At 42.3% G+C, this 23,437-nt stretch overlaps 1 protein-coding gene across 1 annotated transcript in view; it reads left to right on the plus strand.

Annotated features, from left to right (window-relative positions):
- The first annotated feature begins 4,411 nt into the window (after window positions 1-4,411).
- Window positions 4,412-23,437, plus strand: part of pard6b.S (par-6 family cell polarity regulator beta S homeolog) — a 33,571-nt gene continuing 14,545 nt past the window's right edge. The window contains exons 1-2 of the mRNA XM_018237332.2: window positions 4,412-4,718; window positions 16,500-16,722. Of these exons, the coding sequence (XP_018092821.1) occupies window positions 4,650-4,718; window positions 16,500-16,722 (292 nt within the window). The 5' untranslated portion in view covers window positions 4,412-4,649. The remainder of the gene's footprint in view (window positions 4,719-16,499; window positions 16,723-23,437) is intronic.

Below are 23,437 nucleotides of genomic sequence, written 5' to 3' on the forward strand. Positions count from 1 at the left end.
AAACAGATTTTTTTTATATTCAATTTTGAAATCTGACATGGGGCTAGACATTTTGCCACAAGTCACATGACTTGGGGCAGCTGGGAAATTGACAATATGTCTAGCCCCATGTCAGATTTCAAAATTGAATATAAATCTGTTTGCTATTTTGAGAAATGGATTTCAGTGTAGAATTCTGCTGGAGCAGCACTATTAACTGATTCATTTTTTCCCATGACAGTATCCCTTTAAGTGCAGTGCCAAAGACCCAAAACAGCTCTAGACTAAAAATGAAGTTGCATGCACTTGAAGCAGTCCTGTGTGATTTCATTTACTTTCCAATTACTTTTTTGAATTACTTTCCATTTTTTATTTTTTACAGTTTTTCCAAGTTCTAAGTTTAAAGTTCAATGTCCCTGTCTCTGGTGTTTGAGTCTGGCAGCTCAGTAATTCAGGTGCAGATTCTGAACTGTTAATATTTTGCAACATTTAGTTGATACATTTAGTTGATACAAACCCATTTACTTAGCTCGAGTGAAGGAATAGAATTAAAAAAAACGTCGAATTTCGAATGTTTTTTTTGGCTACTTCGACCATCAGTGGGCTACTTCGACCTTCGATTCAAACTAAAAATCGTTCGACTATTCGACCATTCAATAATCGAAGTACTGTCTCTTTAAAAAAAAACTTCGACCCCCTAGTTCGCCACCTAAAACCTACCGAAGTCAATGTTAGCCTATGGGGAAGGTCCCCATAGGCTTTGCAATATTTTTTTGGTCGAAGAAAAATCGTTCGATTCGAAGGATTTAATCGTTTCGTACGATCGAACGGATTGCGGTAAATCCTTCGACTTCGATATTCGGAGTCGAAGGATTTAACTTCAACAGTCGAATATTGAGGGTTAATTAACCCTCGATATTTGATATAAGTAAATTTGCCCCTAAATGTATCAATTTAGAACAGTTTACAGGGTCCCCTCCCAAAGGAGCTTTAGGGCTCTTACACATGAGCGTTTTTACCTGCGCTCCGTTTTTCGGCATTCAGCCGCAGGGGAGCGCAGGAATAGACGCATTTAATTATTTCAAATGGGGCTGTACTCACACAGGCGCATGTAGGCACCGAACGCAGGTTGAGACGCAACATGCTGCATTTTTCCTGCGTTCGGCGCCTACATGCGCCTGTGTGAGTACGCAGGTAAAAACGCTCGTGTGTATGAGCCCTTAGAAGGTGAAAAATATCACCTTCATTATTAGAAAAACTGGAAAACGTCTTTATTCCTGGTGAACTGAAACCAACTGAACTGAGAAAATGTGCCAGAAGGTGAACAAACCCTGTAAAGGAGGAGGAAAGGCCTATTTACTTGGGGTGCCAAAAGTTAGGCACCCCCAAGTGATTGTATATACTTACCTGAAACCCCAGGCCGGTGCTCCTATCAGGAGAAAACTGCACCGGTCTGGGGTTTCTTCCAGCGAGCACCACAGAGCGAACGTCTTCCTTCTTTCTTTAAATTTCCCAGGGCAGACGCATGCACAGTAGGACGAAACAGGCAAAATAGTTTGGCTTTTCGTGATACTGCGCATACACACCCGTGTGGAGAAAGAAGAAGATAGAAGAGATCGCTCCATGGTGTTCGCTGGAATAACCCCCAGACCGCAGTTTTCTGCTGATAAAAGCACCAGCCCGGGGTTTCAGGCAAGTATATACAATCACTTGGTGGTACCTTCTCCTTTAAAAAAGGCATAAAAAAAATCTTCAAATAATGTGAATTTGGACTAGTGCTAGAGTTAGTACCCCATACCATAGTGCCAATGGATTTCTTTCCTTACAAAGCAGCTTTTACATTACCCAGAGACACCAGCGAACTTCATGCGACCTAAAGATCTAGACTTGCCTGAAGCCATTTACTGCTCTTTTCCGTGTATTGTTTGGTGAAATAAAGCCAGGACGGGATTAGTAGCTCACCGCCGAGCTGACATCTATATATGCGGAGGAAGGTGTCAAACTGGGTGACTATATATAGTAACCAGGTCAAACACACAGTTAATCCATTTAAGTAGGTGATGTTTTGTTTGTGATGAATTTCGCTTCAACTCAAAATTGGCTGGAATGGGGCCGGCTGGGAGTTGTAGTTCAAGAAGGGTGGAAGCTGGATGCAAATTCTCTCTTAATAAGCAGTTGACCTTTCCAAACATCTTCAATGATTACTCAGCAAGCCCAGTTGTTTTAGAATTATTTATATTAGATACACTAAGGGGCAGATTAATCAAGGGTCGAATTTCAAAGTAATGGGAGTTTTTTTGAACTCCCATAACTTCAAAATTAGAATGAAAAAAGACCAATCGAAATTTATCAAAAAATCTAAGTTTTTTTTTTTGAGCAAATAGGTCAGTTTTTGATCGAATTTGAATCTTACAAATCAAAGTAACAGCCCATTCGATTCGAATTTGATTCAAAGTTTTTCCAAAAAAAAAATTGATTTGGACTCCAAATAGGTTCTAGGAGATCGCCCATAGGCTAAAACAGCAATTCGGCAGATTATAGATGGCGAATGGTCAAAGTCAAATTTTTAAAGAGACAGTACAATTTCAATATTTGAATTTTAGAATTTTTTCTGCGCAGTTGGAGCAATTTTCTGTATCGCAACAACTGCACATGCGCTGAAACCCACAAACATTTCTGAAGCGCCGGTCTCATTATGAAGATTACCGAAGCGGCTGAAGATGGCGCATGGGTGCCTAAATCTGCACTGAGGGGTAAGTAAAACGTTTGGGGCATTTGCCCGGGGTAACAGGCTGGGGGAGGATGGAGAGGGGTCTATGTAAGGTAGGGTTTTTTTAAATTTAGGGTTGAATTCTTCTTTAAACACCAATCACAAAACAGTTATGGGAAAATCCCAAACTGTTTGCTGAAACTTCATACACCTTATGTCCTTTGGTAGATAGAGTCCTACGTGGAACCAATTTTTGAAACTGCATTTTTACTCACTTCGACACAATACCAGACCTGTAACTGCCTTAATGGAGATTTCAATCCTAAAGTTAAAAAAAAAACTTACACCCCTACCCTATATAGACCACCCTCCTCCCCCCCCAGCCTAAACCTGGCCATAGATGCAAAGATCTGATTGTATGAACCATCGTACGATCAGACTTCCCCATCTCCCGACCTGCCACTAACCATTCCGATCAAATAAAGTAGAAAAGAACATATCAGCCAATGTTCTGCCCCTGACAGAATCAACCAAACGGCCGATCTCCGCCGGACAAAAAGTGTCGGGAATCTCCACGCACGGTCCGAAAATCGTACAAATCCTAAATTTGTACGATCAGATCTTTGCGTCTATGGCCACCTTTAGTGTTACCCCGGGCAAAAGCCTCTAACGTTTTACTTACCCCTCGTGTAGATTCAGGCATCAGAGTTGACGGTCGCCATTTTCAGCCGCTTCGGTAATCTTTGGAATGAGACCGGCGCTTTCGGCAATTTTCATGAGTTTCGGAGCATGCGCAGATGTCGCGGTCTCATTCCGAAGATTGCCAAAGAGAAGAAGATGGCGCCCGTGAACTCCGATGCCTGAATCTGCACCGAGGGGTAAGTAAAATGTTAGGGACGTTTGCCCGGGGTAACACTAAAGCTGGCCAAAGTCGCATAGATCTGAATCGAGGATTCGTACGATTTTCGGACCGTGTGTGGAGAGTCGCGACATTTTTCGTCCGGCGGAGATCGGTCATTTGGACGATCGGACAGGTTGGGGTGAGGAGAGAGGAGGGTCTATGTAATATAGGGGGGTAGGGTTTTTTTAACTTTAGGGTTTAGTTCTCCTTTAAAGGTTTCTGAAGGCTTAAAGGGGAACTTCACTTTCACAAAACGATAATAAACCACAAATAATGACACTTTTCATCTGATTTCTATTTTGACTATTTTTCTACAATTTCAAGTTTTTAAAGACAAATGAGTGTTTTATCAGATATGTTATTTTCAGCTCAGGGAGAAGAGGCAAAACTTTAGGAATTGACTTCAACACAGTAAGGGAATTTAGCTGCCACCCTCCTCCCCACATGGAAACTGTATAAATGGAGAAGAGAGTTGGTTGCAGCCTCGTGTGGTACAAGCTATTTATTTATATAGTACAAGCCTGACCAAATCCAGTCACAAGCGCTAAGCTGCAGGTGAGAGAAAGACTGGGCGCTACACGAACTCTACTCAAAGGAAAACTAGGCTTCGAGGACCAGGATGTAAACACAGTGCCAGCCAAGCATTAGTTACTGTTGTCATAGCAGCCGCCTTCGCTGACGGCATCACGCAAGTACGCAGGGATAATAAGCCCGCCCATCTCTAGCTCTCCAGGTGTCCGTATTAGCCGCTTGGGGGCGTGTTCTCGTCGCCAGGAGCATTCAAGTGTCTAATAAGGAGTGAGCGCGTTCTAGGTAGAGAAGGCGTGGCATAAGCTGTAGAGTGAGGAGGCGTGCCGCTTGTTGGAATGTGCCTCTGCTGAGTGTTTTAGGGGCGTGGTACCTGCAGCGGGGCGTGTCCTAATGCAGGGGGCAGAGAGAGCGAGGGAGAGAGAGGTGACGCAGGAGGGTCCGGCCCGGGAGAGAGGGGAGTGAATTCTGAGCTCAGTAAGGAGCGCGGGGTTGTCGCAGCGATAGCGAAGAGGCTTGTGCACTGGCAACATGAACCGGGGACACCGGGCGGCAGGTACCAGCAGCAGGTCCCTGGGAACAGTAGAGGTGAAGAGCAAGGTGAGTACCTGCAGGGAGAGACACCGGGGAGGAGGCAGTGCTGCACCTGCTGACTGACACCCCCCCCCCACCTCCTGAGAATAGAACTTTCTGTACATGCAGTGGCCCCTGCTGGGAAATTCCAACACAGCTAGCGGGGGGGCACCTGCCTGCGAACAGAGCATGTTAGACATGATAAACTGAGACATTTATGTTTGTGTGTAATATTTCATTATATAAGTTATAATATAATAATAATAATAATAATATAAGGCTGCAGAAGAATGCCGGCGTTACATTTTGTGTTGCAGACCCTTAGAATAATTACAGCTGTGTGTTCTACTGTGCTCACCTGATTCTATGTATCCCCCACTTACATACACCATATACTGACACTGTCTACATACAGTATAACGGATAGGAGGGGAAACATTTACTACTCCATTGAATTCAATACATTGGGACTATTAATGATGCTGGGTTATCAACCCAATGGGAAATAGCAAAAATAGTCTCTAGGAAGGGAGTGTGACTGTGGGATAGCAGGTATAGTAGGGAGAGATGGTGCCTATAGTAACAGTGGATAATAGTCTCTGGGAAGGGAGTGTGACTGTGGGATAGCAGGTATAGTAGGGAGAGATGGTGCCTATAGTAACAGTGGATAATAGTCTCTGGGAAGGGAGTGTGACTGTGGGATAGCAGGTATAGTAGGGAGAGATGGTGCCTATAGTAACAGTGGGATAATAGTCTCTGGGAAGGGAGTGTGACTGTGGGATAGCAGGTATAGTAGGGAGAGATGGTGTCTATAGTAACAGTGGATAATAGTCTCTGGGAAGGGAGTGTGACTGTGGGATAGCAGGTATAGTAGGGAGAGATGGTGCCTATAGTAACAGTGGGATAATAGTCTCTGGGAAGGGAGTGTGACTGTGGGATAGCAGGTATAGTAGGGAGAGATGGTGCCTATAGTAACAGTGGATAATAGTCTCTGGGAAGGGAGTGTGACTGTGGGATAGCAGGTATAGTAGGGAGAGATGGTGCCTATAGTAACAATGGATAATAGTCTCTGGGAAGGGAGTGTGACTGTGGGATAGCAGGTATAGTAGGGAGAGATGGTGTCTATAGTAACAGTGGGATAATAGTCTCTAGGAAGGGAGTGTGACTGTGGGATAGCAGGTATAGTAGGGAGAGATGGTGCCTATAGTAACAGTGGATAATAGTCTCTGGGAAGGGAGTGTGACTGTGGGATAGCAGGTATAGTAGGGAGAGATGGTGCCTATAGTAACAGTGGGATAATAGTCTCTGGGAAGGGAGTGTGACTGTGGGATAGCAGGTATAGTAGGGAGAGATGGTGTCTATAGTAACAGTGGATAATAGTCTCTGGGAAGGGAGTGTGACTGTGGGATAGCAGGTATAGTAGGGAGAGATGGTGCCTATAGTAACAGTGGGATAATAGTCTCTGGGAAGGGAGTGTGACTGTGGGATAGCAGGTATAGTAGGGAGAGATGGTGCCTATAGTAACAGTGGATAATAGTCTCTGGGAAGGGAGTGTGACTGTGGGATAGCAGGTATAGTAGGGAGAGATGGTGCCTATAGTAACAATGGATAATAGTCTCTGGGAAGGGAGTGTGACTGTGGGATAGCAGGTATAGTAGGGAGAGATGGTGTCTATAGTAACAGTGGGATAATAGTCTCTGGGAAGGGAGTGTGACTGTGGGATAGCAGGTATAGTAGGGAGAGATGCTGCCTATAGTAACAGTGGGATAATAGTCTCTGGGAAGGGAGTGTGACTGTGGGATAGCAGGTATAGTAGTGAGAGATGGTGTCTATAGTAACAGTGGATAATAGTCTCTGGGAAGGGAGTGTGACTGTGGGATAGCAGGTATAGTAGGGAGAGATGTGTCTATAGTAACAGTGGGATAATAGTCTCTGGTAAGGGAGTGTGACTGTGGGATAACATAGCAGGTATAGTAGGGAGAGATGGTGTCTATAGTAACAGTGAATAATAGTCTCTGGGAAGGGAGTGTGACTGTGGGATAGCAGGTATAGTAGGGAGAGATGGTGCCTATAGTAACAGTGGATAATAGTCTTTGGGAAAGGAGTGTGACTGTGGGATAGCAGGTATAGTAGGGAGAGATGGTGCCTATAGTAACAGTGGATAATAGTCTCTGGGAAAGGAGTGTGACTGTGGGATAGCAGGTATAGTAGGGAGAGATGGTGCCTATAGTAACAGTGGGTAATAGTCTCTGGGAAGGGAGTGTGACTGTGGGATAGCAGGTATAGTAGGGAGAGATGGTGTCTATAGTAACAGTGGATAATAGTCTCTGGGAAGGGAGTGTGACTGTGGGATAGCAGGTATAGTAGGGAGAGATGGTGTCTATAGTAACAGTGGATAATAGTCTCTGGGAAGGGAGTGTGACTGTGGGATAGCAGGTATAGTAGGGAGAAATGGTGCCTATAGTAACAGTGGATAATAGTCTCTGGGAAGGGAGTGTGACTGTGGGATAGCAGGTATAGTAGGGAGAGATGGTGCCTATAGTAACAGTGGATAATAGTCTCTGGGAAGGGAGTGTGACTGTGGGATAGCAGGTATAGTAGGGAGAGATGGTGTCTATAGTAACAGTGGGATAATAGTCTCTGGGAAGGGAGTGTGACTGTGGGATAGCAGGTATAGTAGGGAGAGATGGTGCCTATAGTAACAGTGGGATAATAGTCTCCTGGAAGGTATTGTGGCTGTGGGATAGCAGCAGAAGTGTAACTACAGACTAAGCAGACCCTGTGCCAGGAGTAGTAGAGGGATAATGGCCTTTTGAAACTCCATATCACCCATCCCTACCAAAGGGTCCATTAAGTTTTCTATGATTTATGAACTGTCGTTTTGTTTGAGATCTATACATGTATTCAACTTCAGCCAAGAGCATCACCGTTGTTTCCCTCCAAGCACACCCGGTATTGTAATGTACATATAGTCATTTCAGTGTGTGTACTGTATGTACAGTATTCATGGACTGATCCACCTGCAGATTTTAGGGTGTGTCTCTGTTGCATAATACTTTAACTCTGTAATTTATTATTACCGGTACACTAATTATAGAACTTGTGGCGAACTGTGGTTTGGAAACCACATTTCTGTACTGGGGCCCAAACAAGTTTTGTTGTCCTGGAGCCCAGCACTTCTAATGACCGTCCTATGGAGCTGACAGGGAGACGGAGTTGATGAGCTTTTGTCGTTTTTGAAACTGGTGACTTGCCAGGGTTCTGCTCTCCCCACAATAGAAGTTGCGGCCGATTCTTTTTGATCCCTCTAGTTTCGCCCACCTGCCTGCGATTGAATAGCAAGATGTGTATTGAGCAATTCCTCCCACTAAGTTGTTCTTGCAACGCTGGTTGGTGAAACCAGTTCTTCCAATTGTGCTTTGCTGGGTTAAAGCAGTAGATCTTCTCCTGCCTGTGACACAGACTAAAGGTGACGTACACCATGTTTTTCTTATGAGTTCAACTTTTAGTTATTTCAGAGTAAACCAGCCTGCAAGGGCAGTAATCATCAATATCAGGTCCTACGCAGATCCTGCTAGGGATACCTGCCTATAAACCAGTTCCCAGTCGGCCTTAAAGGAGAAGGAAAGGCTAAAACTAAGTAAGCTTTATCAGAAAGGTCTATATAAATACACCTGTAAACCCTCAAAGTAATGCTACTCTGAGTCCTCTGTCAAAAGAAACACTGAATTTCTTTCCTTCTATTGTGTACTCATGGGCTTCTGTATCAGACTTCCTGTTTTCAGCTTAAACCTCCAGGGCTTGGGCTTGAGCATGCTCAGTTTGCTCCTTTCCCCCCTCCCTGCTGTAATCTGAGCTCAGAGCTAGAGACAAAGGCAGGAAATGATGTCACAACAAGCTAATATGGCAGCTGCTATCCTGAACAAACAGAGAGCTTCTAGAGCTGTTTACTCAGGTATGGTAAAGCATTCTGCAGAATAAATATATATTGTTATAGCTTGCACTTCTGTGGCTAATCTATTGGCAATACAATTTGGTCGCTTTCCTTCTCCTTTAACCCATATTATACCTTTCAAAAACCTTTTAAAAACGGTTGCTGCCTGTCCTTTGCAACAGCCATAGCAGAAACCCTTTGACTTGCAGTGAGATCAATTAGACTTTAATACCAAAAGTGCTATAAAATGTAGGACTTTGATGCTGGAATGGCTTCTTTTTATTGCTGCTGCGAATTTTTATACCATGCAGCCATAATAACGACGCTGATTATTGACCTGATGTTTAACCAAATCACCTGATGGTTTCTTAGTAAAGGGAAAATCTATAAATTTCTTATTTGGGCATAAAGACTGCAGTGTTTATATTAATGAAAGTTCACCTTCAAGTTAACTTTTAGGATGTTCTAGAACGGCCAATTCTAAGCAACTTTTCAATTGTTTATTGTTTTTGAATTATTTGCCTTTTTCTTCCGCTTTCAAATGGGGGTCACTGACCCCATCTAAAAACAAATGCAAGGTAAGTGTAAGGTTACAAATGGGCAGGCACATTTATCAAGGGTCGACTTTTGAATCCATGTGGATTTTTGTTAAACTCCCTTCAATTTGATTGAATATGAAGTTTACCGATCCAAAAACTCAAATCGAATTAGATGCGAATTATACAAAATTCGATTTGAGATTTTTCTCTGAAAAAAACTTGAATGTCAGGAAGGCTACAAACATCACCAAATTGATCCCAGGACCTCTACCATTTACTTATACAGTAATTCGGCAGGTTTTAGGTGTCAAATTTGAATTCTTAAAGGGTCAGAGTTTTATAAAGCTCGAAAATCGAATTTGCATAATTTTTTTTTTAAAAAAAAACTCCAAATCAAGTTTGGATAATTCCCTAGTCGAATTTGACAGTTTTGACATTTAAAAAAAATGAAAATTTGATTTAGAATTTTCAATTCAACCCTTAATAAATCTGCCTCTTCCTTTTTTTTTATTTTTTTTTTTTTATATTACTCGTCTTTTTATTCAGGCTCTCTCCTGTTCATATTCCAGTCTCTTATTCATATCAGTGCAAGGTTGCTAGGGGAATTTGGACGTAAGCAACCAAATTGCTGAAATGGCAAACTGGAGAGCTGCTGAATAAAAAGCTAAATAACTCAAAAGTCACAAATAATGAAAAATGAAAACCAATTGCAAATATCCCTCTCTACATCATACTAAAAAGTTAGTTAGAAGGTGAATTACCCCTTAAAGCATATGCTCTATGACAGGTGCCTTCTTCCTTTCCTATTTGTTAATCATTTCATTGTCTATATTTTTTATCCATTTTTAAGGCATTATTTTATGAGGTTAAAGGGATCCTGTCTTCGGAAAACATGTTTTTTTCAAAACGCATCAGTTAATAGTGCTACTCCAGCAGAATTCTGCACTGAAATCCATTTCTCAAAAGAGCAAATCTAAAATGGGGCTAGACATTTTGTCAATTTCCCAGCTGCCCCCAGTCATGTGACTTGTGCCTGCACTTAAGGAGAGAAATGCTTTCTGGCAGGCTGCTGTTTTTCCTTCTCAATGTAACTGAATGTGTCTCAGTGGGACATGGGTTTTTACTATTGAGTGTTGTTCTTAGATCTACCAGGCAGCTGTTATCTGGTTACCTTCCCCTTGTTCTTTTGTTTGGCTGCTGGGGGTAAAAAGGGAGGGGGTTGATATCACTCTAACTTGCAGTACAGCAGTAAAGAGTGATTGAAGTTTATCAGAGCACAAGTCACATGACTTGGGGCAGCTGGGAAATTGACAATATGTCTAGGACCGTGTCAGATTTCAAAACTGAATATAAAAAAATCTGTTTGCTCTTTTGATAAAATGGATTTCAGTGCAGAATTCTGCTGGAGCAGCACTATTACCTGATTCATTTTGAAATTCTTTTTTTTTCCCATGACAGTATCCCTTTAAGTCTTCTTCTGCCAGTTTCCTAACTCGGGGTTAAAGCTATCTCCCAGGATCATTTCCCTTAGAGGGAGCACAAGGCTCCACGTTTACAAACAACACTGAGCCGTATGCTCTGTGTAATGACTGTCAAAACACCGTGATATTTAAAAACAAACAAGTATAGTGGGAGTCACGGCCCTGGTATGAATCGCTACACGCGAAAATAGCTGATACAAATCAGGACAAGATACATTGACACTGTTAGCAAGGGGGAAATATCACAGGATGATACATTGTCTCTAGAGGCTGTGCCACATCTTCCTTGTAAATATTTACATTTCAGCGATAGTAGTTGTTAGGGGTATAAGGATGTTTTATGCTGGATACCAGATCCGACATTAAATTTGAGATTGTGGTGAGCCTACATCAAGCTTACTTTTAGCCTGCGGCCCTCTGCTGAAGGTTGGTAAGGTGTTGGGAGCCCCATTTATGGAGCTAAGCATGTTGATAGCCATTCATCTGGTTGAATTTTTCATTAAAATACGCTGTTTGGAAACGGTATATGCTAGCACTCTATTCTGTATTTCTTGTTATTTGTCATTTTATGGATTTTCACAAAATTGGCATTTCACCCGTTATTCCCAAAAGTAACAACATTTTTGCATTGAAATATTTTGAACTGGATTTATATGTGGATGCGAGTTGTCATATTGTTATTTTTCCCCTTAGACAGTACAGTATGAGGGTATAGCTTATTGTGTGCCCAGAACATTCCTTCTCTGTATATTTGTATTTATACATATGGGAAGGAGGTGCCATATTGTTTCCCTTAGACAGTACAGTATGAGGGTATAGCTTATTGTGTGCCCAGAACATTCCTTCTCTGTATATTTGTATTTATACATATGGGAAGGAGGTGCCATATTGTTTCCCTTAGACAGTACAGTATGAGGGTATAGCTTATTGTGTGCCCAGAACATTCCTTCTCTGTATATTTGTATTTATACATATGGGAAGGAGGTGCCATATTGTTTCCCTTAGACAGTACAGTATGAGGGTATAGCTTATTGTGTGCCCAGAACATTCCTTCTCTGTATATTTGTATTTATACATATGGGAAGGAGGTGCCATATTGTTTCCCTTAGACAGTACAGTATGAGGGTATAGCTTATTGTGTGCCCAGAACATTCCTTCTCTGTATATTTGTATTTATACATATGGGAAGGAGGTGCCATATTGTTTCCCTTAGACAGTACAGTATGAGGGTATAGCTTATTGTGTGCCCAGAACATTCCTTCTCTGTATATTTGTATTTATACATATGGGAAGGAGGTGCCATATTGTTTCCCTTAGACAGTACAGTATGAGGGTATAGCTTATTGTGTGCCCAGAACATTCCTTCTCTGTATATTTGTATTTATACATATGGGAAGGAGGTGCCATATTGTTTCACTTAGACAGTACAGTATGAGGGTATAGCTTATTGTGTGCCCTGACCATTCCTTCTATCTATATTATTTGTATTTATACATTGGAGCTCCCATGTTTTTTTTTTTTTAAATAAACTTCTCTAAGAACCTCTGTTTATTGTATAAAGGCACCACCTATTTTTGGGTGCTGTTCTTGTTAAACAGAGGATGCCCAGAATGCCTTCATTATACACTGTGTTAAAATTAACTCTCTGAGTTTACTGGCTTGCCTAAACATAATGAGGCTGATTACCATACAGATAGGGCATTCAATAGCGAGAACAGCAAGTAATGTGTAGCAAATTTGCTGGGTGTTCTTGCAGACAGAATACTGACTTCTAATCAGTCTACTATGCCTGCTTGATTGGCACTAAGTTTTCTGTGCCAGAAATAAAGAAAACATAAAGCAGGAGCTGGTCTTACAAAATCATGGCCTGACAAGTGTGTTCAGGGTCATGAGGTGGACAAAGACGTGCAGATTTACCTTCACATCGGACTAATGATCATTTGGTGCCATTTATCGACCTGCCACTAACCATTCAGATCAAATAAAGTAGTAAAAGAACAGATCAGCCGATGTTCTGCCCCTGACAGCAATCGTACGAATGTTATGGCCTAAAAAAGCTGGTGAGAGTCTCCCTCTGATATCGTCAAATCGGCAATACATGCAGAGATATTACCGGTAGCCGACAGAAATTTTGTAACCTGTCTGATCATCTGAACGACCGCCATGGCACGAAAAATCTCTAGACACGGCCTGAAATGGAGATCCGTACGATCGGATCTTTGAGTCCATGGTCAGCTTTATAGAGGGCCTGTGTGTGTGTTGGCTATTAAAACAACCCAAATGGCCAGTGCTTTTTTATTTTATTTTTATTCTGTTGGGCAAAATGTCCCAAACCAACCTGTGCACCATTGCCATTATTTGGGAAGGGGATCAGGCTGAAAGAAAATAACACCGTAAGAGAAATAAGTGACTGGAACAGGTCCGGACTGGCAATCTATGGGTTCTGGAAAATTGCCAGAGGGGCTGCTATAAGATGCTATAGACACTCACTATTTAGTGGGCTAGTGGGGGGGCTCTGTGTGGCCTTTTGGGGCCTCTGGGTACCTGAAATGCCAGGGCCTATTTTGATTCTTAGTCCAGACCTTGACTGGAATATAGGAATAGGAGAGGTCTCAATAGAAAAATGAACAATAAAAAGTAGCAAGAACAATACATCTGAAGCCTTACAAAGCATTTGTTTTTAGATGGGGCAGTGACCCCCATTTTAAAGCTGGAAAGAGTTAGAAGAAGAAGAAGAAGAAGAAGAAGAAGAAGAAGAAGAAGAAGAAGAAGAAGAAGAAGAAGAAGAAGAAGGGAACAAATTTAAAAACTATAAAGAAAAAATGAAGGCCTGTTAATAAGTTGCTTAGCATTACTGATTGTAGAACATGGTAAAAGTTGGCCTAAAAGTTTAAGCATGGACATGCTCAATCTGCCCCAAATCCTACCCACGATCCACCAGGCCCCACCCCTCATCAACCCTTGTTTTGAGATTGTCTCATGTAAAGTTGGAGCATAGTTAAACCATTTTAATGAAAGAAATCAGTAGGCTTGAGCAGTAGACCGATCCATGGAATTTATAATTTACTCTATATCGGTGATCCACAACCAGTAGCTCGCGAGCAACATGTTGCTCTCCGACCCCTTGGATGTTGCTCCCAGTGTCCTCAAAGCAGGTGATTATCTTTGAATTTCTGGCTTGGAGGCAAGTTTTAATTGCATTAAGACTATGTATAGTGCCAAGTAGAGCCTCCTGTAGGCTTCAAGTCCACATAGGGGCTACCAAATAGCCAATCACAGCCTTTATTTGACATCCCATGGGACTTTTTCATGCTTGTGTTGCTCCCCAACTCTTTTAACATTTGCATGTGGCTCACAGGTAAAAAAAGGTTGGGGACCCCTGCTCTATATAAATATGAGATGTAAACCTTTACTGTGACCGAACACGAGACACTGTTGCAGTTTGTGTAAAAAGTCAACTGGTTTTATAGTAAAAGGAAGTGATTACGGGAGGACTGTATCCTTTTTTATTAGCAAAAGATGTCATTGACATGAAGCCATGCTGACGTGTTGCTCAGCTTTGATCGGAATGTGCCGGTATCACTTTAAAGGCAGTTTGAACCTTACCCTCCACCTTGTTATATAAAGGAATGTGTCTGAAATTCCTGTTGGTTTAGTGACAATCACATACCAAGAGCTCCTTAAAGCACAAGCTGCCCAGTGAGAAGGTGTTTTTGGATCCCCCGCAGCTCTTGTAGTTCAAGCAGCCACATGGTTTGGCTTAGCATGAATTAAATAAACACAATTGCTCCCCTTTCATCCCTCAAAGGGAACCAACCCTGTACAGTTTTTTTTTTCCTTGTAATTAAATGAATTGTAGATGCTGTCTTTTTCCAACACGCTGAACACTGTAATTAGCGGAGCCCAGTTCAGAAAGGTTATTTATAATAACTCAAAGCAGTAAGGCCTTTGTCAGGTGCGGAATCAATTGAAGTCTACAGAATCCAAGTACAGGTGTGGGATCTGTTAACTAGAAGGCTCCAAAACACGGGAATGCTATTTTCTGTTTTTGATTGATTTCATTTTTTGCTCACAAAGCTCCACAAAGATGTCAAAATAATCCTGTTTGTGTTTTTAGTACAGTTTTAGACAGTTTTCCAAATGATGGATAGACCCTTTATGCAAATCCCAGGCAGATCTCCTACCTGTGTCTGGTAAACTTATACTAAATTCAGCAAGGATCACAGTGACCAATTTGCTTTTTACTGGTACAGGTTATCCGGAAACCCATTATACAGAAAGCTCAGAACTACAGAAAGGCTGTCTCCCATAGACTACATTATATTCAAATGATCCACATTTTTAAAAATGATTTCCCTTTTCTCTGTAATAATAAAACAGTCGCTTGTACTTGATCCCAACTAAGATATAATTAATCCTTTTTGGAGGCAAAACCAGCCTATTGGGTTTATTTCATGTTTACATGATTTTCTAGTAGACTTAAGGTATGAAGATCCAAATGGTAGAATAATCCGTTATACGGAAAGACTCAGGTCCCGAGCAGTCTGGATAACAGCTCCCATACCTGGATATTCATGCCTAGATTTGGTGGGCACTTTTGCTCTTAATGGTGCTTCATTGCCAGTTAGTTAAAATGGGCAGAACAATAGTATCTTGCTATAACCATGGATGTTCACACCTATCAGGTAAAAATAAAATAATTCTGCAGAAGTTTGTTTCTGATGGCTTAAAGGAGAACTAAAGCTTAAGTAAAGAAGTAGCTAGAAATGTTGTACATTATGTTTTGTGCTTCTGTACCAGCCCAAGGCAACCATAGCTGTTTAGCAGTAAAGATCTGTCTCCAAAGATGCCCCAGTAGCTCCCCATCTTCTTTTCTGCTGATTCACTGCACATGCTCTGTGCTGCTGTCACTTACTGAGCTTAGGGAGCCACTCACAATATACAGTACACATAGAATAGAAATGTCACAATATAAGGCTGATTAGTAATTAATACACATAATTACTACACGGCAGCACAGAAACCAGTGCAATTAACATCAGAATTTAATAATCAGCAAACCTGTAGCATCCGCTTATATTACAGGGGAAGCTCATTTTCTGCTGGATAATTAGTGACGAGCCCTAAGCTTAGCTTCTCAACAGCTGCTCAGAGCCCACTGAGCATGTGAGAGTCACAGACACTTTCCAAGATGGTGACCCCCTGTGACAAGTTTGAAGTCCTGGATCATTGCTGTATATAAAATATGGCATTTTTAGCCATATTAATTTTTAGGGTTTAGTTCACCTTTAAGTGTCCTCTTACACCCAGAAGTGCTTGAGTGTCTGTGCCCAGGCTGGCAGTGGGGAAGGCTTTATACCGGAGGCCTTCTGGGGTGACTTTTCTCTGTATGTGAAAGTATCCACAAGGAAATCTTATCAAGGCATCTCACTTGAGACTGAGTGGTGTTTGTTGTGCTACTGACTCAGCCTGCAGGTATTGTGCTCCTTGCTATGTACAAGGTATTTCTCGACCTTCTTCACTGACCCCGTAGTCATTGCTAGGTGTGTCTTTAATAGCCTGGAAATATGCCGAAAGTGTGAGCAATGTTCCTTGTAGTGTTTGTGTTGCCATCACTCTGAAGGATTGGATTCTTTGTTAAGTGCCATAAAAGTTATCCAAAATAAAACTGCAGATTAACTGCTTCCACTACAATTGTGGCCCTGTCCCAACAAACAGACTGAGAGTTCATCTCTGGGCGCACAACTGCTCCTATAAGGAAATTATGACGTGTGTTTTATTTGTCTCTATAAAAACTGGGTTTCCTTGAAAATATGAGACTGCCAGCCTTAATTTTTTTTTTTTTTTTTTTCAGTTTGGGGCGGAATTCCGACGCTTTGCATTGGAGAAGACAAAACCGGGAAAATTTGAAGAATTCTATGGATTACTTCAGCACGTGCACAAAATCCCAAACGTGGAAGTATTGGTGGGCTACGCAGATATTCATGGGGACTTGCTGCCCATTAACAATGATGACAATTATCTTAAAGCGATGACTACTGCAAACCCCTTGCTCCGGATATTTTTGCAGAGAAAAGGTAAGGAAGGGAGAAGCAACAGGAGACAAAAAAACCCTCTAGTAGGGAAAGGTCCAGTGCTCTGAGCAGGAAGTAAGATGGGATATTATAAATGTGATCACAGTAGGTAGGGAATGGCAGCCCAATGGCCAAAATCTTATCTGCTGCTGATACTCTATACCACCCAAGATCTGCTTTTAGGGATAGCCATCCTCCTATTTAGAAAGTGCAAGGATTGAAAGAGCCTAATTGTTTCTGAGATCCAAACGAGACATATGCTCGAGTTATTATAGTAATCCACTGGTAACGAGTCTGCAGCTTTGGGAGATTAGCTTGGTACATCTGGTTCAATTGTGGCTTGCAGAATAACCATCCATGTACTGTTGGGGCTGCTCTCTGACCTTTGAACCCGTGCACAATCTAAAGTCCAATCCATGTATCTCTGAGGCAGCTGAAACTGGAGCTGTTTTATAAATGGCATCCTTCTCTCGCTTTAAGGGGTAAATTTACCAGGGACGGCTTCGAAGCCATCGCTCAGACAACGCTAATTTAGTAAAATGTGACGTTGCATCCAGGGCACCGAACGCTGGCGAATTTTCGCTAGTGTTACTTCGGCAATCAAAGCGAAGATGCGCCAGTGTTCAATTAAGCCTAGTGCAACTTCGTTAGAGGTCTTTGCTCAGGATAATTTGCATACGGCGGGAAATGATAAAGTTGAATGGACGTATATATTGCAGAAAATACATTACATTACACAAGTCCAGGGAACCTTAATAAAGACAATAGAGTTGTTATATTGCCCTACACATGAGCCCACTGTATAGTTTATGTTCCATATGTAAGAAAATGTATGGGGGAACCTGGTTACCCCCCAAAAAATTTAAGCACTTTTGCAGGCTATCATTTTGAAAAAAGGAAGACACCAGCATTTTTTGGGACTTAGAAACTTTTTCCACTAAAATTGAGGAAGATCTATGCACTCCAATGCACTTCGCCTGGTCTGAGCTGGCGAAGGCAAGTCTGGCGAATGAGGTAACGTTCAGTAAAATCCGCATCTTAGTGAATTTGCAGAGTAACATCCATTAGCCAGAGGGCGATAGAGTGTGAATGACCGCTAGCATTTGTCTCTTTTGATAGCGAACGTACGACTGTGCCGTTAGTAAATCGGCAAAGTTTACATAATGATACCTGGGTGAAAATCATCATGATAAAGTGGCTGCTCCGATCAGGTTTCCCAAAGTCACAATTATATTTCAATAATTAGCTCAGGGGTCAAGCATTCGGCTCAATCCCAATTTGACCAAGTATGTTGGTGGCCAAACAGGGAAACATCAACTCACCAAATGAGCGAATCTTATGGTGTATGCACACTTTTAGAGAATGGATAGAAGCAAAGGCTTTGAAGATGTTTAGGGTCAGGGCACACAGGCAGATTCGTGAGATTAGTCACCCAGCTAAAAATCTCCTCTTCTTCGGGATGACTAATCCCCCCCGAACTGCCTCCCCTGCCTTCCCGCCAACTGAAATGTAAATCGCCGGCGGGACGGCACTCGGAGTGATTCATTTTCCAAAGTTGCCTCACGAGGAAAAACGAATTGCTCCCAGTGCCATCCTGCCGGCGATTTACATTTCAGCCGGCGGGAAGGCAGGGGAGGCAGTTCGGGGGGGATTAGTCGCCCCGAAGAAGAGGAGATTTTTAGCTGGGTGACTAATCTCACGAATCTGCCTGTGTGCCCTGACCCTAAACATCTTCAAAGCCTTTGCTTCTATCCATTCTCTAAAAGTGTGCATACACCATAAGATTCGCTCATTTGGTGAGTTGATGTTTCCCTGTTTGGCCACCAACATACTTGGTCAAATTGGGATTGAGCCGAATGTTTGACCCCTGAGCTAATTATTGAAATATAATTGTGACTTTGGGAAACCTGATCGGAGCAGCCACTTTATCATGATGATTTTCACCCAGGTATCATTATGTAAACTGTAGCTAATATGTATAGGCTTATTACTCCTTTTGGTTTTGAAATCTTGCATTGATTCCTGCAGATGAGTGACTTATTTCCCTGGCATTAAGGGCAGAGACACACACTCAGATTCAAGGAGATTAGTCGCCCAGCGACAAATCTCCTCTTCTTGAAGGCGACTAATCTCCCCCCAAACTGCCTCCCGCCGGCTAGAATCTAAATAGCTGACAGAATGCAATCGTGCACTTTGTTTCCCGAAGTTGCCTCACGAGGAAACTTCGGGCGACTTCGGAAAATGAAGTGGTCCGAGTGCCATCCCGTCGGCGATTTCGATTCTAGCTGGCGGGAGGCAGTTCGGGGAGAATAGTTGCCCCGAAAAAGAGGCGATTTATCTTCAGGCGACTAAATCTCCCCGAATCTGAGCGTGTGTCTCTGCCATAGATGGAGAATAATTATTCTTGGGTGTGGGACCATCAGGCTGGACTGTGTGTGGACTTTAACATTAGTGATTTCTACCTTGATAAGCTTGTTGGTTAAGTTTCCTAGAAAGAGATGTTTGCTAAATGTCAAAATAACTGCTGATATGGCCATGGAGCGAGGTTGTCCTGCTTTGCAGTGTATCTGGGATAGGTGTGTATGGGTTATTTGTGCTTATGTTCTGCACATTGTCCCATACAATACAAAAATTCTTTTTTTTTTTCCTTTTGCAAATTGCACATTGCGACAGGTTGTGCCTTGCTTTGTATGTAACTCTTCCTATACCTAGGGGACAAAAATGCATCCTCTGGAATGGCCCCATCTGCATGTCATACGTGCAAGCTAAAGAGCACTGGGAGCCCTGTATAAGCAGTGGGTAAATATGGGGCTCTCTTGCACCCAATACATTAATTTGGTACAAGGCGCTGAGCCTGGCAACCTAAAGTAACACAGGGACTAGTAGTTCTTGAATGGGCCCCATGCAGAGCAGTCTTCCACTCTATTTTTTATAAATGAGCCCTGTATGTTCTGGTATATGATTCTGCACTGGAGACCGATCTTTTAAGGTGGCCATACATGGCGACGGGCTTCCTTTCACTTTCTCTCTGTTTGTTTAGGATAACAGCTGCCATATTAGCTTGGTGTGACATCACTTCCTGCCTGAGTCTCTCCCTGCTCACTCATAGCTCTGGGCTCAGGTTACAGCAGAAGAGGGAGGGGGAGGGAGAGGAGCAAACTGAGCATGCCCAAGCCCTGGAGGTTTAAGCTGAAAACAGGAAGTCTGATACAGAAGCCCATGAGTACACAATAGAAGGAAAGAAATTCAGTGTTTCTTTTGACAGAGGACTCAGAGCAACATTACTTTGAGGGTTTACTGGTGTATTTATTTAGACCTTTCTGATAAAGCTTACTTTTAGTTTTAATCTTTCCTTCTCCTTTAAGGTGGGCATATCGGGGAGAGATCCTGGCCAAATGAGCAGATCTCTATGTGCATGGCCACCTTTAGGCTGGAGAACCTGTAGTACACTGTGCGCCTCTGGTACTTGCACCTCGGACCCAGAGTCTTTATAGCTTGTTACTAAGTAACAAACACAGCATTTAACCAGATTTACTGAACTGCTATACAAAGGAATACTAACCTGCTCCCCCATTTCACCGCTCTCTCTCTCTGTGCATCCCCCACATATTACACAGGCAGTGTGCGTCAGTCAGTCCTCAAGTCTCATCTATCCATGTCATTTAACCCAATGAATCGAAAATGGTTCACCTGTTTGTATCTACAGCCTCTACCCAGGCTTGGGGCTGAAAGCCCCATTTCTGTCCAGACACACAGGCTGACTCCCCGTTCAAGTCCCTTAGGCCAGAGACACACGCGAAGATTCAGGGAGATTTAGTCGCCTGGCAACAAATCGCCTCTTCTTTGGGCGACTAACCCCCTCAAACTTCCTTCCCGCCTGCTAGAATCTAAATTGCCAGCGGGATGGCATTCGGAGCGCTTTGTTTTCTGAAATTGCCTCATGAGGAAACTTTGGGTGACTTCCGAAAACAAAGCGCTCCGAGTGCCTTTCCGCCGGTGACTTTGATTCTAGCCGGCGGGAAGGCTTTTCAGGGAGATTAGTCGCCCAAAGAAGAGCCGATTTGTCGACAGGCGACTAAATCTCCCCGAATCTTTGCGTGCCTCTGGCCTTATATAGCCAGAAACAGACAGTTGGAAGGCAGAACTATAGGATGATGAATTGATTCTCTGATTATTTTTACAGCACTGTCAGCGTGTGGGGGTTTTGCAAAGTGTAAAAGAAAGATGATTGTTTTGCTAAGTGTTGTGAAACCGTATAAAGAACTATAATCAGTTTTGTAGCTTTTCAGTGCTCCGTGGGCCGAAGCAAATCTCCCACTCACTCTTCATACCTAACCACATTCACTGAAACCACATTCATTGCTTTCTACACTGTGTTTAAGAGATACTGCCTAGTTCTTTCCCCTTCTTTTACGCAGCTCCTTTTAGCATAGGTTATGCACTTCTCCTAAAAATCTAAACATGATTGTGAAGGGCCACGCTTGCCAGTACAGGTATGGGATCCGTAATCCGGAAAGCAGTGACTTGGCCGTGGAAAACAAAGTGGCGTGTTTATAGAACCTGTTCATATTGTACAGGTATGGGATACGTTATCCGGGAAAACTGTTATCCAAAAGCTCCGAATTACCGAAAGGCTGTCTCCCATAGATTACATTTTAATAAAATGTATTAATTTTTAAAAATGATTTCCTTTTTCTCTGAAATAAATAAAGTAGTAGCTTGTACTTGATCCCAACTAAGATATAATTAATCCTTATTGGAAGCAAAACCTATTGGGTTTATTTAATGTTTATATGATTTTCTAGTAGACTTAAGGTATGACCATCCAAATTACAGAAAGATTCTTTATCCGGAAAACCTCAGGTCCCGAGCATTCTGGATAACCGGTCCCATACCGGTAGCAATTAATTTTTGGTGATGGCACGATCCCCAAATCTCTGTGGAATCTTTGCAGCTTGTTAGACTGAGGACAGGTTTTTACAGTGATCAGTCAAGTAAAATGGACTTTATACTGATCTGTGTTAGAAAACAGCAAGATTTATTCAGTCCCCAGCATAAAAAGTGCATTCTAGGCCAGCGAATAACCAGTTACCCCATTTAACCTTTAATATGGGCTACAGGGGAGCAAATAGACATTCTCCCTCCGTGACAGATTAACCAGCCCTCAGCCGGGGCCTCCTATGAAGGATAGCCTTATAGTTTGGGAGCCAGTGTTTTTAATATAACAGAAAATAGCACTGTAAGGTTAAAGCTTATGTAATTAAACAGAATTATAAAACCATACAGTCATTATTTTAACCCTTCTCATGCATGTCGTGGTCAATGCCATTTGTTGCTAGCAATGTACGTTTTTTCATAATGTAACCCAAAAAGTGTTCTCTGTATCCACTACACCAGCTCGTTGCTACTTTTTGTGAGCATGTGAAGGGTTAAACTTTAACCGCGTTTATGTAAGGAACTCATTTGACCTAAGAAAAAGTATCTCCCGAAAAGTCTTTAAAAAGTTACCTATATACATTGGGTATATTTAGGGAGTTATCTACCCTCTACTTTAAATGATAAGGATATTAGAAGTCACTGAGGGGTTGTTCTGTGACCATATAAAGGCACAAGGCTGCAGGCTGAGTTATACAGGGAACTCTGAGTATCACTCATGTATTATAAGGGATAATGTACCCCCTACTGTAAATGATAAGGATATTAGAAGTCACTGAGGGGTTGTTCTGTGACCATATAAAGGCACAAGGCTGCAGGCTGAGTTATACAGGGAACTCTGAGTATCACTCATGTATTATAAGGGATAATGTACCCCCTACTGTAAATGATAAGGATATTAGAAGTCACTGAGGGGTTGTTCTGTGACCATATAAAGGCACAAGGCTGCAGGCTGAGTTATACAGTGAACTCTGAGTATAATAATGGTTTCACAGAGCATTATATATTGGTTGGGGGATTTCAGTGGGAAAAAAAGATTGGAACAGTCCTTCAGAAAAAAACCCTCCACATGGGGACAAGCTATAGTGGACCCTGGCTAAGAACAACTCCCATAAGCCCTTTCTGTTTTCTAACATAGGTCTAATATAACATGGATTATAAGTGAATGTTGTTAGTGGAGATTTGGGATGTCTGGCTCTCTGGTGGGTTCTCTGGAGGGCTCTAGGAGCCCCAGTCCAACACTAAAACACAGGTCATAGGTGACGGCTGATCAAGAAGAAAGGGAAATCTCCTTCTCATTATTTAATTATCTGCTAAGTAGGCTTTTGTTTTGTAGACTTGGGAGGCTGATCATGGAGGCCAAGCGAGCGGGTCTCTCATTTATATTCCAGCCCAGTCTGTATAATTAAACTGAAACGCCTCAATGCCTTCATTGTGAACACATGCAGCTCTTTTGTAATCTACATCTCCTTTTCTTATCTGCTGCCTCGTCAGTTCCCTGAAATCCCTCGCAGGGAGTAACGAGGCCCCCACTGCCCTGCCCAAATAGCACATTCACCATGTGCTTATAACACTTTTAATCCATTATTAGGGAAAACAGTGACGTGGGCGTGGAAAACAGTGGCGCGTTTATAAAACCTGTTAATATTGTACAGGTATGGGATCCGTTATGTGGAAACCCTTTATCCAAAAGCTCTGAATTACGGAAAGGCGGTCTAAAATAGTCTCCATTTTATCCAAATACTCCAGTTTTTAAAAAAGCCGTTTTCTGTATAATAATAAA

Source organism: Xenopus laevis, chromosome 9_10S (assembly GCF_017654675.1).
Source record: "Xenopus laevis strain J_2021 chromosome 9_10S, Xenopus_laevis_v10.1, whole genome shotgun sequence".
NCBI lineage: Eukaryota > Metazoa > Chordata > Amphibia > Anura > Pipidae > Xenopus > Xenopus laevis.